Raw genomic sequence first — 12,836 nt, forward strand, 5'->3', positions numbered from 1 at the left:
TAACCCCTCTGTACAGTATTTTCACAATAAAAAATAATTTAAAATATAAAAAAATGTTTTGCATTTCCTTTTCCATGAATTCTCTTAAATAGAACTCCCAACTATGTGTTTATGTTTATGTAAACTTTTGAGACTATTAAAAATTTTTAGAATTTGGTTCACGTAATAATAGCTTGAATACTTACAACAAAATTATCATAAAGGAGGAATTTTAATGAATTAATTACCTTTTCACAAACAGCATAAAATAAAATAAGATACTTTTTATTGTTCCATTTGAATAAGGATGGTTTGCCATACACTATAAATCAGTGTACTTGTGTTTTTTAAATAGTCTACCTTAAATTCTCTAAAACAAACAAAATTAATACATTATTCAAAAGCAAGAATTTAATACTGAGCTTTTGAAATTTAGGAATGTATAAATTCTTATTTAAATCAATGTAATTGGTGTTATGTTCATTGTTTAAATTTCTTTTGCTAAAAGACAATGTGATTTTCTTATGATTTCCAAAGAGTAGGTTAAAGAAGTAAAATGTTAAAATATATTTTCAGAGAGAAATAGAATATGCTACCATTGTTTAAAAAGTTAATGAGAAGATTATGCAACATGTCCCAAGATTTATGCTATGCATTTTACTGCTCATTAAGCAAAATATATATTTTCAAAGTATTATTTTGATATCATACGCCTAAATTTAATTATTCTTGCGGCTAATTTCTCGTTTTCACATGAATAAATGATTACATTCTCAGTTGCACTTCTAAAAGTAACTAATATTATTGCTATTTAAAATATTCCTGTTAAATTTAAAATGAAAATCTATTGAATCCTTACTAAAGGTAATGGCAATAGAATTTTTCCTTTGTCCTTTTTTTACATTAACTCCTGCTAGGTTTACAGGTATTATCCCTTCTCATAGGAAAAAAAAATAACTATTGTTTAAAACCAGCAGGAGGAGCTCTCACCTTGTTGGGTTTGATGTAATTAGTTTGCTTGGAAAACTTGAATTTGTGGGGGGGGGGGGAGGGGATTATATATGAAACAAATGGTAAAATCAAAATATCTACTATGTATAATTTCATCTAAGAAGATCTCAAAATTCATTTGGCTTTTTAAAATATCAGTGTTCCATTCAATTTCCTGAAATGCAAATTTGAAATTTTCTTGTTCTTTGTATGATTTCAGATGAAAGCAAAACAAAAAACAAATATTATTTCTGGTAACTACCAAAGAACAACAACAACAAAATGATCCTTAAGCATCTGCACCTGTGAAGCTGCATGCTTTTTAAAATTAATGAATACAAGTCAGGTGCTGGTGGCTCACACCTTTAATCCTAGATACTCAGGATGCTGGGATTTAAGGACACCAATTTGAAGCCTGTGTAGGCAAGAATGTATGTGAGAAACTATGCAGAAAAAACAGATGCTGAAGCTCAAGTGGTAGAGTGCTAACCTTGAGCATAAAGAGGTCAGGGAAAGTTCCCAGGCCCTGAGTTCAAGCCCCAGGACCAGGAAAAATAAAAATAAAGATAATGTAAAATAATGATTACAGTTCCCTTTATGGCTATTAAAAATCAAGCCCCCTAAGGAATAACAATTATATCAACTGATCATTTGAGTCTTATTATTGCATTTGCAATTTATAAGCAGGAAATCTATGTTGAGAATTTTAAATAGCTAGTAGAGATTTTTAATAGTATACAATAAATCCTATGATTTGAATATCTTCATTCAGGAAAATCTCTGACAGGACATTGTGGAAGTTACTTGAAAAAAGAACACAAATTCTTTACTAGAGTAATTGTGCATTACTTCTTCTTTTCTCTGCCTGTGAAGGTTTTTCAATATTGTAAATAACATAAAATATTTCGGTTCCCAAAAAATAGATTCTGATATTGTATACCACTGTATTCTTTAGTATATTCCAGAAATTTAAACTGTTATTCAGTACCAAGTAACATTTAAGAATCTGGACACTTATCAGAATTTCATATTCTGCTTTTTAGTAAGGGAGATTATTTTGTTGCATGAATAAAGTCAGATGGTATTTTGTTTGTGGGTTAGGTGTATATATCTTCCTCATTGGACATTCTAGTTACCTTTTCTGTTATTTCTAGGCTAGGCAGAACTGTATGCTAATGTAGAGTGAATCAAATTATAGAGGAGTACTTTAAGCAGTTCCATGTGTGTGTGTGTGAGATGTTAGCATCCATGGGGATCTATTAGCTAAATATATTAATTCATCTGGAAATAACACGTAGTGTGGCCTAATTCACTCATTCATTCTCAATACATTAATTGTAATATTTCAATAAGAGAAATATCCTCTGATTATTTTTCAAACAAAAGTAGTTTAGACTGAAAAAACAAAATACTCCAGTTTGCTCACTTATGAAAACTTAGAATCTGAGACAAAACAAAAATTTCCAAGTTGTGAAAAAGATAATCCATTCATCATTAAGAGAAATGTTATTAGAATGATCAAAACTTTTGCATGTGTTAAAAAAGATGACACTAGTGGTCATATACAGAGTAATTACAAAACAACAACATATTTTACTATTGGGAATGTAAATTACACATGGAATATAGTTGGACAGTTTTATTTTTTAATGAGCATTTTCTATATAATCCAGTAATTCTAGCTATTTTCCCTGATTTAATGAAAACATAGGTTCAATAAAAAATGTACATAACAGTTTACAATATGTGTATATACAATTTTCCCAACTGGAAGCAGCTCACATATTTGTCAGCTAAAAAATTTCATACAATGAAGTTGTTTTCTTCAATAAAAAGCAACTGAAACATGGGGCCCTGTACTATGCAAAAACAAAACAAAAACAAAAACAAAACAGGCTCAAAGGGCTACAGGCACTTGACATTTTGAAAATGGCAATGCTGGTCAGAGGTATTTGGGGATAATGAAAATACTCAAAATTTTCATGTAAACAATGCTTACATGGATATGGAGATTCATAGAAATAATCACTCCAAAAGGTGAACTTTATTGAGGGCAAAACATAGTTCAATAATTCTAGCTGAAAATGTAAAGAGAGATCAAAACACTTAAAGAGGATGCTAGATAATTGTAATGCATAGTCTTACTTGGATTTTGATTTCCTGATAAAACAAATTGAGACAACAAAGAATATTAAAACTGGCTTGATGTTTGATATTAGGTAGTTCCTGTATAATGTGAAATAAGATATTGCATTTTTATGAAGCATTTATTGTAGGAATAAATTCTGCACATTTTAACAGATGAAATAACTACTACAAATTTAAGAATAGTTGTTTATTTTTACTAATAGGGCATATAATAGTGATTCAACTAAGGAGAACCACAGAATCCTTGTAAAAGGTATTATAGAGCAGATGGCAAATGATATTTTCACAACAGAATGTTTAAGCAGAAGCAAAACCCCCTGCTTAGTTAGCTAGATGAAGACTTACGAGCAATAAGGTGCTAAAGCATTCTTTCTCAGAGTTTGTTCTGGGGCTCCTGACATCCATGGTCATGGTTGTAATCGCTATACAGATAGACCTGCTGAGTCTTCAGAGGTGTATTTCCTATGGGAGACTTTACAAAGCTCTCCAGAATTCAACCTCAGCTGTCTTTTTAGCATTGTTTGCATCTATCACTCCTGCTGTATAATCCCTAATCTGGGAGACAACTTCAGGGACTGTCATATCTCAGCTACTTTGTACCTAGCAGTGTAAGAGAAAAATGGCGTCTGATTGAAAACCACTCACCCTGGTCTTGCTCAAATTTTATCCATTCTCTGAAGTTTCCCAGATTTAGGCTAGCTTAATTGCAGTGACATGAAGCTTTATATTGTAAACTTTAACAAGATGTGTTTTTTGTTCACCCACCCACATTTAAAAAAAAATTACATTATAAGTTGCTTTTGATGGGAGGAAAAAAAGTGGCTTGTGGTTTTGTAGTATATTTCATAGACATAATACCTGGCAAATATAATAATGAAGTCTATGTTTTGGATACAATGTTTTATTCAAATTGCGTTGTTTTCCTCTTCTGCTGATTTTGATATAAGTGCATTTAATAACACAAAAATAAGATACATAGGCCTAGCTTAATAATTTTGAGAAAAGACTATACAGGGAAGTTGGAAAATATTTAAACAGTGTGGTTATCTAATTAGTTATAAAATCTTGCTACATTAAAATAATTTTTAAATGATTGATTACTTCGTTCAACATCAGTAGACCTAAATGCAAGTTCAGTATTTTAAAATTAATCGCTTCATGACCTTTTATCATCATTCATTATATACTAATGTTTAATATATAAATATCTTTAACAATTTATTAAGGATATTGTGATGATATTAGTAAAGTAGTTAATATTCATGATTTCAACAACTTTAACTTTTTAATGTCTTTTTTTCTTACTTGAATATATTTCTGCTTCAGTTGAGAAATTCATGAAAATTTTATCTATTTAATTCCAGTTGTGTTGCTTGATACAACAACGGTGCTAGGAGAACTTGGATGGAAAACATATCCATTAAATGGGGTAAGTTTTTGTATACATTTTTCATTCTTGTTGGGATTTTAGGGGCTTTGGTAAGAGTTGAAGGAAGATAGATTTATATAAATTTTAACATATGATTTAAACCCCATAGAAAAAACTAACATCATGAAATTGGTTATAGATATGGATGACATGCAAACATCCTTGCTTATCCATTGTTATCTTTCCTTATACTATTTTATACCTAGTGATACGAGAATGCTTTCAATGGAAATATTTTCTTAGAAATAAATGTTTAAGGGGCTGTTAACCTGGCTCAGTGGTAGAGTGCTTGTCTTGCATGCATGAGGTCCTGGGTTTGATTCCTCAGCACCACATAAACAGAAAAGGCTGGAAATGGTGCTGTGGCTCAAGTGGTAGAGCGCTAACCTTGAGCTGAAGAGCTGAGGGACAGCGCCCAAGCCCAGACCACAACCAGGACCACGACTGACAAAAATAAATAAATAAATTATTACCTGTAATTTAAAGATATTTTTCTTTGTATATATTAAATTTGGTAATCATGCTTTTGGATTTTTCATGACTACAATCATATCAGGTAAATTCCTGTGGCACTGTGTGTAGGATTATTGCATAAACAGGAAATTGCAATAAATCTTACTTGCAAATAATATGTAAAAGGTATGTGTAGAACAGCGTTGTAATCTCCGAATACTAGTACTGCATTGCCTTTGAAAATTTGCCTCAGTATTAATAGTCAGTAAATACAACAAATGTAGGCGCATTTTACTTATTTAAAAGGATTATTTACGCATAAACAAACTGGCAGCTTGCAAATGGGTAGTACAGAACTTCAGCATATTATAGATAGATTGTACTAATATTATGGACACAATTGTACAAATATGAACTTTTTAATTGAGAGCATTAATCTGCTAAAAAAGTAGGGGTTGTATTTCATATGTTGTTAGTAGACACAGTTGCTTTTGAAGGCATATGAGGATGTAAAATGTACACAAGGCACTTTTCTGGATACTAGTGTTTTGTTGTGATTCCACATGACATTCATATTTTAAAAATCTGTTTTGGATAATTTCAACATTGGAACATTTCAGTCTTAAATGAAAATAAAAGGTGGTTTGTGAAAATTTTTTACCTCAATTTTTTTTCTGTTCAAACAAAATATTTAATAATTTAGGTAACCAAATATTTTCAGTCACACATGGGTTACTTTTTCTTTCTTGTGAGAAGTTATAGATTATATGATTTTCTATTAATAATTCCTCCATTTTATCAACAAATTTAGATGGCTCAGTGGTAGAGTGCTTGCCTTCCAAGTTTAATTTGAAAGGAAAAATTGACCTAAACATGGTTCTACTCTTTTGGAATCATTCACATATTGTTTTGTTCATTTGACATTTTTCATTAAAAAAGCCTTCTTTATTAGATATATATTTTCCATTAAATATTTAGAAAGACTTAAATCTTCTTAGGAGCATATTTGAATTTTTTACATTCATTTGTTTATTATAGTCCATGCCTTCATATTCAAAATTTGGTTTTATTCTAACATAGTTCTCATCAACCCATTGCTCAGAAATATATTTGTAAAAATAAGATTATACCCTTATTCTCATGCTTGTATTTCCACGAAAATGAATAATCGATATTAAATGTATTAAGCACATGATGTTTATTGTTAAGATGTGAATGATGCTTCCACTGGGAACGCATATCCAAGAAATGCACACACACACACACACACACACACACACACACACACACACGCACACACATTCAGAGACACAGTCACAAATCAACTTGCTGTTCTTATTCTTAATCAACTTGCTGTTCTTATTCTTGTGGTGATTTTAACCGAGATTTTATGGAATGGAGAAACTCTATACCACTTGTGATTTATGGTCATGCAGACAGAAAGAGAATGCAATAGTTCCATCAAGTACTATTCAACTTACTGTTGACTGTGTGCCTCATACCACCTTGAGCATTTCATACAGTTTATGTTTACAGTGTCTTAGATCTGTTTCCTTTTAGGAGAATCCTAGTTTTTGAAAAAAAGAATAAGGAACATGAGATAACAGCAAGCACATGTTAACGATGGATTCCATTCCAGCTTAAAGTCTGAGAGGAACATTAAAAATTCATAAAAAGCCAATTACTCGTGTGTGATTTTTACCTAATCAGTTCAGCTTTTCTTTGTCCTGGATACATATACAAGTAGTCTAGGATATACAGTTTGGATAAAATGACCAAGAAGAATGAAAGAAAGAAAAGAATAATATAATGAAAATAAAGGTCATAGAATCCACATGTAAATGACAAAGATCATTTCATTTTATTGAACAATGAGTACATGCTAGATTTTGCTCCAAACATTTTACTCAGCTTAGTTCTATCAGCCAAGGATAATTTATCCTCATTAATAGATGGTGAAAATTGAGACTCAGTTACATGACATAACTTTTCCTAGATCCCCAAATTAGGAAGTAGCCAGCAGCAGAACAAAACAGAGAAATCACAATCTTGGCAATCACAGGTAATTTCAGAGAAATCACAATCTTGGCAATCACAGGTAATTTTGTCACAGGTAGACACCTTTGTTTTTTTCTTCTAAGATGTGATAGAATGACTGATAGCCATTGGATTTAATGTATGAAGGTAAAAACGGCTTGTGGAATCAGATGTTAAATGGTAAATTTACACTGAATTTTATGGTGTGTTGATTGTATTGTATATCCTAGCCCTGTAGTGGAGGCAGGAGAATGATGAGTTGAAGGCCAACCTGAGATACATATTGAAACCTCCCAAATAAAAGTACAGTGATTAAAAAAAACAGAGTAAAACTCAAGCTGCTAATTGGAGCTGCTTGATCATCATGGAATTCTGTGACATGTATCTGTTAACCCAGTTTTTGGGAAACAAAATGGCTGGGCTCAGTGGCATGCTTGCTATACCCAGCAACACAGGGAAATATGAGTCTAGGATAGCCTAGGCATAAGGTAAGACCCTACTTCAGAAATAATATGGAAAAAGGGGCCGGAGGTATGGCTCTAGGTCTTTTAAGACAGAGTTCAATTCCCACTATCAAAAAAAGCAAGTTAAATATTTACCTTAGATGATTGATTATTGTTGGCATAGACTATATTACTTGTAGACTCTATCTATAATTAGGACAATTGGAAGTAGTACAGATATTGGAAATTAGGAACACATGTTCATCTATTACAAGTGATAAAACATACAAATTAGTTAAAACAATACTGAATTAAGGAAAGTATTAGAATACATTATGACATAAGTAAGTTTTAAATAAAACATGTAATTATAAATTTTAATAGAGAGATTATGATAAAAAATGAAGTTTTACTTAATACTCCCAGGTTAAAATAAAATAAAATCAAACATTAGTATTGGCTAAATAGCCTAAGATTAACTGATCATTTTACTTATTTATTTATTTGCAGTTATGAAAATTCTTTGTCTGATAACTCTAGAATGCTTGCCAATTCTCTATTTTTTAAGGCTCATTTTATGTCTTCAAGTATTTTCTATTTTTTAAACTGCCATGCTTTACATCTCATTGTTGAAGGATGGACAGCATGTAGTGGATATGAAGATCTTCAGTAAATACTTTTTGTGCCTGTTCAGAGCCCAGGTGCTGTATAGGGAGATATTTTGCTCAAGGCTAGCACTCTACCACCTGAGTCAAAGCACCATTTCCAGCTTTTTTTGTTTTGGTCATTAACTGGAGATAAGACTCTCACAGACTCTCCTGCTTGGATTGGCTTTGAACCAAAATTCTCAGACATCGATCAGCCTCCTGAGTAACTAGGCTTACAAGTGTGAACTACCAACACCTAGCCAGTTATAATGATGTTAAGAGAAGATGTGGTAGATGAGTAATGCTGTTCAAACCTTTGGAGTCTGGGCTTCTAGACTGTGTTCTTGATCAGTGCTTAGGTAGGTTTGTACCCACCATCCAGCCTGTCAGTGTTAGAGGATGGTAAGAGGGAGCATTAGTATGCTGATAATGTCTTACAAACAAAAAGGGGGAGACAGGCTTTCATCTGTACAGAGATAGAGCTACAGAGGATTATTCTGTCAGGCTCTCTTAAAAACATGGTCCTTCAGGAAAAACCATATTAATTTATGGCTTTGAATATTTAAATTATTGTGTCATGAGTTTAGATTAAGGATTGACTAGAGTAATTTATATCATATTGGGGTTTTAATTTTAATGATGTCTATATGAATCAATATTTTAGCAGCATATCATAATAGAAAAATTAAGTCAGAATTAAACATCATCATTCGCCCACATTTGTGATAATATTAACTAAAAGGGACTGGTTTTAAAGTAAGAGTCATTTCAATCCCAAACTAGGAATTTTAACCATTACAAAACACCTAAAACCATAGATTGATACTCCACATTGACTGATACCGTGGAAGGTATACAATAGCCTTAAGAGTCAAGGACAGTCTTAATCTAGTTACAGTGTTGTTATACAGACATAGATACATGACTATTGAAAGTAAGTTAAAAGGTTAATTAATCTTTGGTACAACTTTTTGTTAATTTTTCACAGTTGTCTAGTTAGTAGCATAACATTTAGTACATTTTTAGTTTGCTTTGATAGTTTCTGTCTTATAAAATAACTAAAGAAGTATTTGTTAATGGCTGAGAATATTGCTTAGTGTTAATAAAACAGTTGTCTAGTATGTATAGGCCCTGGATTTGGTTCTAGCAATGAAAAAAACTGTATTTCTTTATTCTATTTCTTTTAAGCATATTTCTTTATGTTTCTCATATAATAAGTGAATATATTATATATCTGTTATTAAGTCAACTGGCTAATTAAATATAAAATACAGACTAGCTTATAAAAAGACCTAATAATATGAATATATTAGAAATATTGAAGTACCTGTCATTCTCCAGAAGTACATTGACCACAGGGCTTCTTGAGGAACATAATTATAGCTATTACCCCAAGCCTACCCCCTTCAATAACATCTTATTGGGAATAAAGGGGAACCTGATTCAAAGACAACTAGTTCATGGTCTAAAGTGCTGCCTGTTGCCTCTCACATATGAATTTCTACAAATGACTAAATCAATTCCACTATTGATAATATAGGATTTATAAATTTAGAGACCAGAGAGATGAAAACCAGACACCTCTGCTATAAAGATAGAATGAGAATACCCGTAGAAAGGTTAGAGAGAGAGGCTGTGGTAAGCCAATCAAGTGCAAGGAAGAGTAGTGAGAAAACAGCAAGTAAATAGAAGCCTCAACTTAGAACTAAGTAAGTGGAGACTAAGACAGACACAGAGGGAAAGCCCTATGAATTTATAAAGTGGAGTAGTCACTACCTCTAGAGCTAAACAAGCTGCCAGGGGTCTAGATCCAGATTTTAGGTATTCTTGAAATGAATTTGCTCATTATTTAACTTCCACATGTAATAAATCAACACTTGGCATTGCAAACATATGTACAAATATATGGGTCAATTAAAATTCAGTGAATTCCTTTCATTCAAAGACTGTAAATGTAGATGGTAAAGTTAGGCATAGTCGTAGTAATAATGGGTAATAGTAATAGTGATTGTAATGAAAGTGGCAATGCCAAGTGACAAAGCAATGACAATGGTCATAATGGTAATGGCAATGGAAATAAGAAAGAGTGAACTATTAGCATTATTTTGAGCATGGAACCCCTTAGAATGTAGAATTTCCTTGGGGTTCACAAAGGAACATGAATCATGCAGAGTTAATGGCTCTTCTATCAACTGGTGTTTGGGTAAATAACCTCCCCTCATGCATTCAGGAGAATGAATATGCAAAGCTTATTTGCATCCATAAATTCTTAATATTTAATACCTAGGCAATGTTGATTTTTGTCACTTCTTTCTCTATTATCCCTGAATATTCTTCCCAGTAAAGAAAATAAATCACTGCCTTATATTTTATTAGGGGAAAGAGATTGCACTAGATCATGACATCAACTGTAAATTAAGGAAGAGAGATCATGGTAGAGCAGGTGACAAGGATGTAGAAAATGGTGAGGAATATTTATAAATGTGAAACATTAGTGCTATCTGTAAATTCATAATTAACCTTACATGTTGGGGAAATTTGTTCAGTGTCTCGGCTATTCGTGTGTATGTGTGTGTGTGTGTGTATGTGTATGTGTATGTATGCATGTGTGTGTGCATGTGTATGCATGCATGTATATGTGCACTGGGGCATGAGCTCAGAGCCTGAACATTGTCCTTTAACTTTTTTGCCTAAATCTGCTGCTGTACCACTTGAGCCATAACTTCACTTCTGGATTTGGGGGTTTATTAGAAATAAGAGTCGCACAGACTTCCTTGTTGGGCTACCCTGAACTACTCCTATCCTCAGATCCCTGCTTCCCAAGTATCTAGGATTAAAAGTACAATCTCCTAGGTTCTGCTACTCTTTATAGTCTTGATAGTAGCTTCGTGTAAAATATTGCTTTTAAAATGTTCTGGCCTACTTATAAAGTAGGAATTTATAAAATTTATAAAATTCTCTTGACTTACAAAATATTTTTAAAGAAATTATAGTAGTACTTACAGAACTTCATGTTGCAGTTTTTTATATCCAATAAAAGTTTTCGATTTTTTTTGTTGTATTCACTTTTTTTGAGACAGGCTCTCATCTTGAGGGCAGGCAAGCATCAAACTTCCAATTTACCGGGAATACAGTCATGCAAAATCATGTCCAAATAGTTTTAAGGACTAAGAAAAAATGAGTTGCTGTATTATAAAATCTAAATTGTATAATAAACTAAAAGTTTACAATGAAACTAAAATTCTTGTTTTATTGAAAAGGTCTGATTATCTTAACTAGAATCATTAAAATATTTAAAATAATTTCATTTGCAAATGAGTCTTTATGTATATTGAAAACAGGCCCTAAAAGATGATTAGTAAAATAATAAGTAGATGAAACACATAAATTTGTTTGGTATTTGAAGTTGTCCATCTCCTCTTATGCCTCATGATAAACAACCACCTACTGTTGATTCTACAACTGCTTTGATCAATCTCTATCACTAGTTTACCCTTCTATCATTAGTTAAGTCGTCATTATTTCTGCTCCAAAACACCATAGTATGTCCAAAATCTTTCACTTCGTTTGATGCTCTCTCTAGCTGACTCCCCTAATGTTTTCAAACATCTTTCAACCAGATATCCTCCGCTTCACGTGCCATTTAACCTGTGGTCAACAGCTGTCTATCTTCATCTTCGGAAATCCTGTGACTTCCAGGAATCCTTCCCTTGCAGGGTTTCAAAAGCTGGTGGTTTCTTCGAGGCTGCTTGCTTTCTCTTGTCTCTAGATGAAGGGTCATGCTGTTGAGTCAACCTGGAAAGACCTTTTATTTCTTATGATTTGAACCCTAACTTCTTTATTTCACTTTCTCCTATTTATATTTTAAGGCACAGGATAGTCTCCTCTTTTCTGATAGAATTTTACTGCAAAAGGAAGAATTAGGAAATAACTCTTGTGAATACGTAAAGTTCAATGTCCATCATAGCATCTACCTCACTACATATGTTTGCTTTTACTAGAATATGAATCTGTGGTATATGAAAAGAGTTTTGTCTCTACCTTGAGTTAGTGAGTGTAATGGCTACTATGTGACAAATGTACAATAAGAGTGACTTGACGTGCTAAATAGATGCAGTAGTAACTCCACTTAAATTAATACATTAGTAAAAAGCTGTTTTATTTCTGTCATGGGAGATGGGGTAATTTAGTACTAACAGTGGCCAGAAATCAGCTGTGAATAAAAGATTACTTGATTATGAATATTCAAATGTGTTTTTAATCATCATTTGTCTAGAGTACAGGTACAAAAGCTTATATACTCGTTTTCATGTTTGTGTTTTAAGCAATCTAGTTCTATTCTCATTATCAGTTTTTTTCTATTCTCATTATCATTATTCCTCAAGTGGAATCTTGAAGTTTACAGGAATATATATTTACCTACAAAATGAAAAGACCATACCCTATTTAAGCAACTGATCAAAATATCATGCACTTTCAAAGAATTAATGACTGGTTCAGAACAGTTGATGATCTGAATCACATCTGGGAAATATTAACCCCAAAAGACAATTAATCCTGTGCCTTGTTATTAAGATGAGAGTAAAAAGCAGAACACATGGATATTTAATGGTTGGTGGATAGACTGCAAACTTTAGAGAGTTTATACTAACCAGTCAAGCTTTCAAAAAGCGTAGGTCAGCATTAAACATTAAATAGATTTTTATAATC

At 32.3% G+C, this 12,836-nt stretch overlaps 1 protein-coding gene across 2 annotated transcripts in view; it reads left to right on the forward strand.

Moving 5' to 3' along the window:
- Epha6 (EPH receptor A6) overlaps nt 1-12,836 on the forward strand; it is a 732,346-nt gene that overhangs the window by 51,334 nt on the left and 668,176 nt on the right. For both annotated transcript variants that reach the window (XM_042676999.1, XM_042677000.1), the window contains exon 2: nt 4,482-4,546. In XM_042676999.1, coding sequence (XP_042532933.1) covers nt 4,482-4,546 — 65 coding nt within the window. The remainder of the gene's footprint in view (nt 1-4,481; nt 4,547-12,836) is intronic.

Source organism: Dipodomys spectabilis, unplaced genomic scaffold (assembly GCF_019054845.1).
Source record: "Dipodomys spectabilis isolate Male_0828 unplaced genomic scaffold, ASM1905484v1 ptg000032l, whole genome shotgun sequence".
NCBI classification, from domain to species: domain Eukaryota; kingdom Metazoa; phylum Chordata; class Mammalia; order Rodentia; family Heteromyidae; genus Dipodomys; species Dipodomys spectabilis.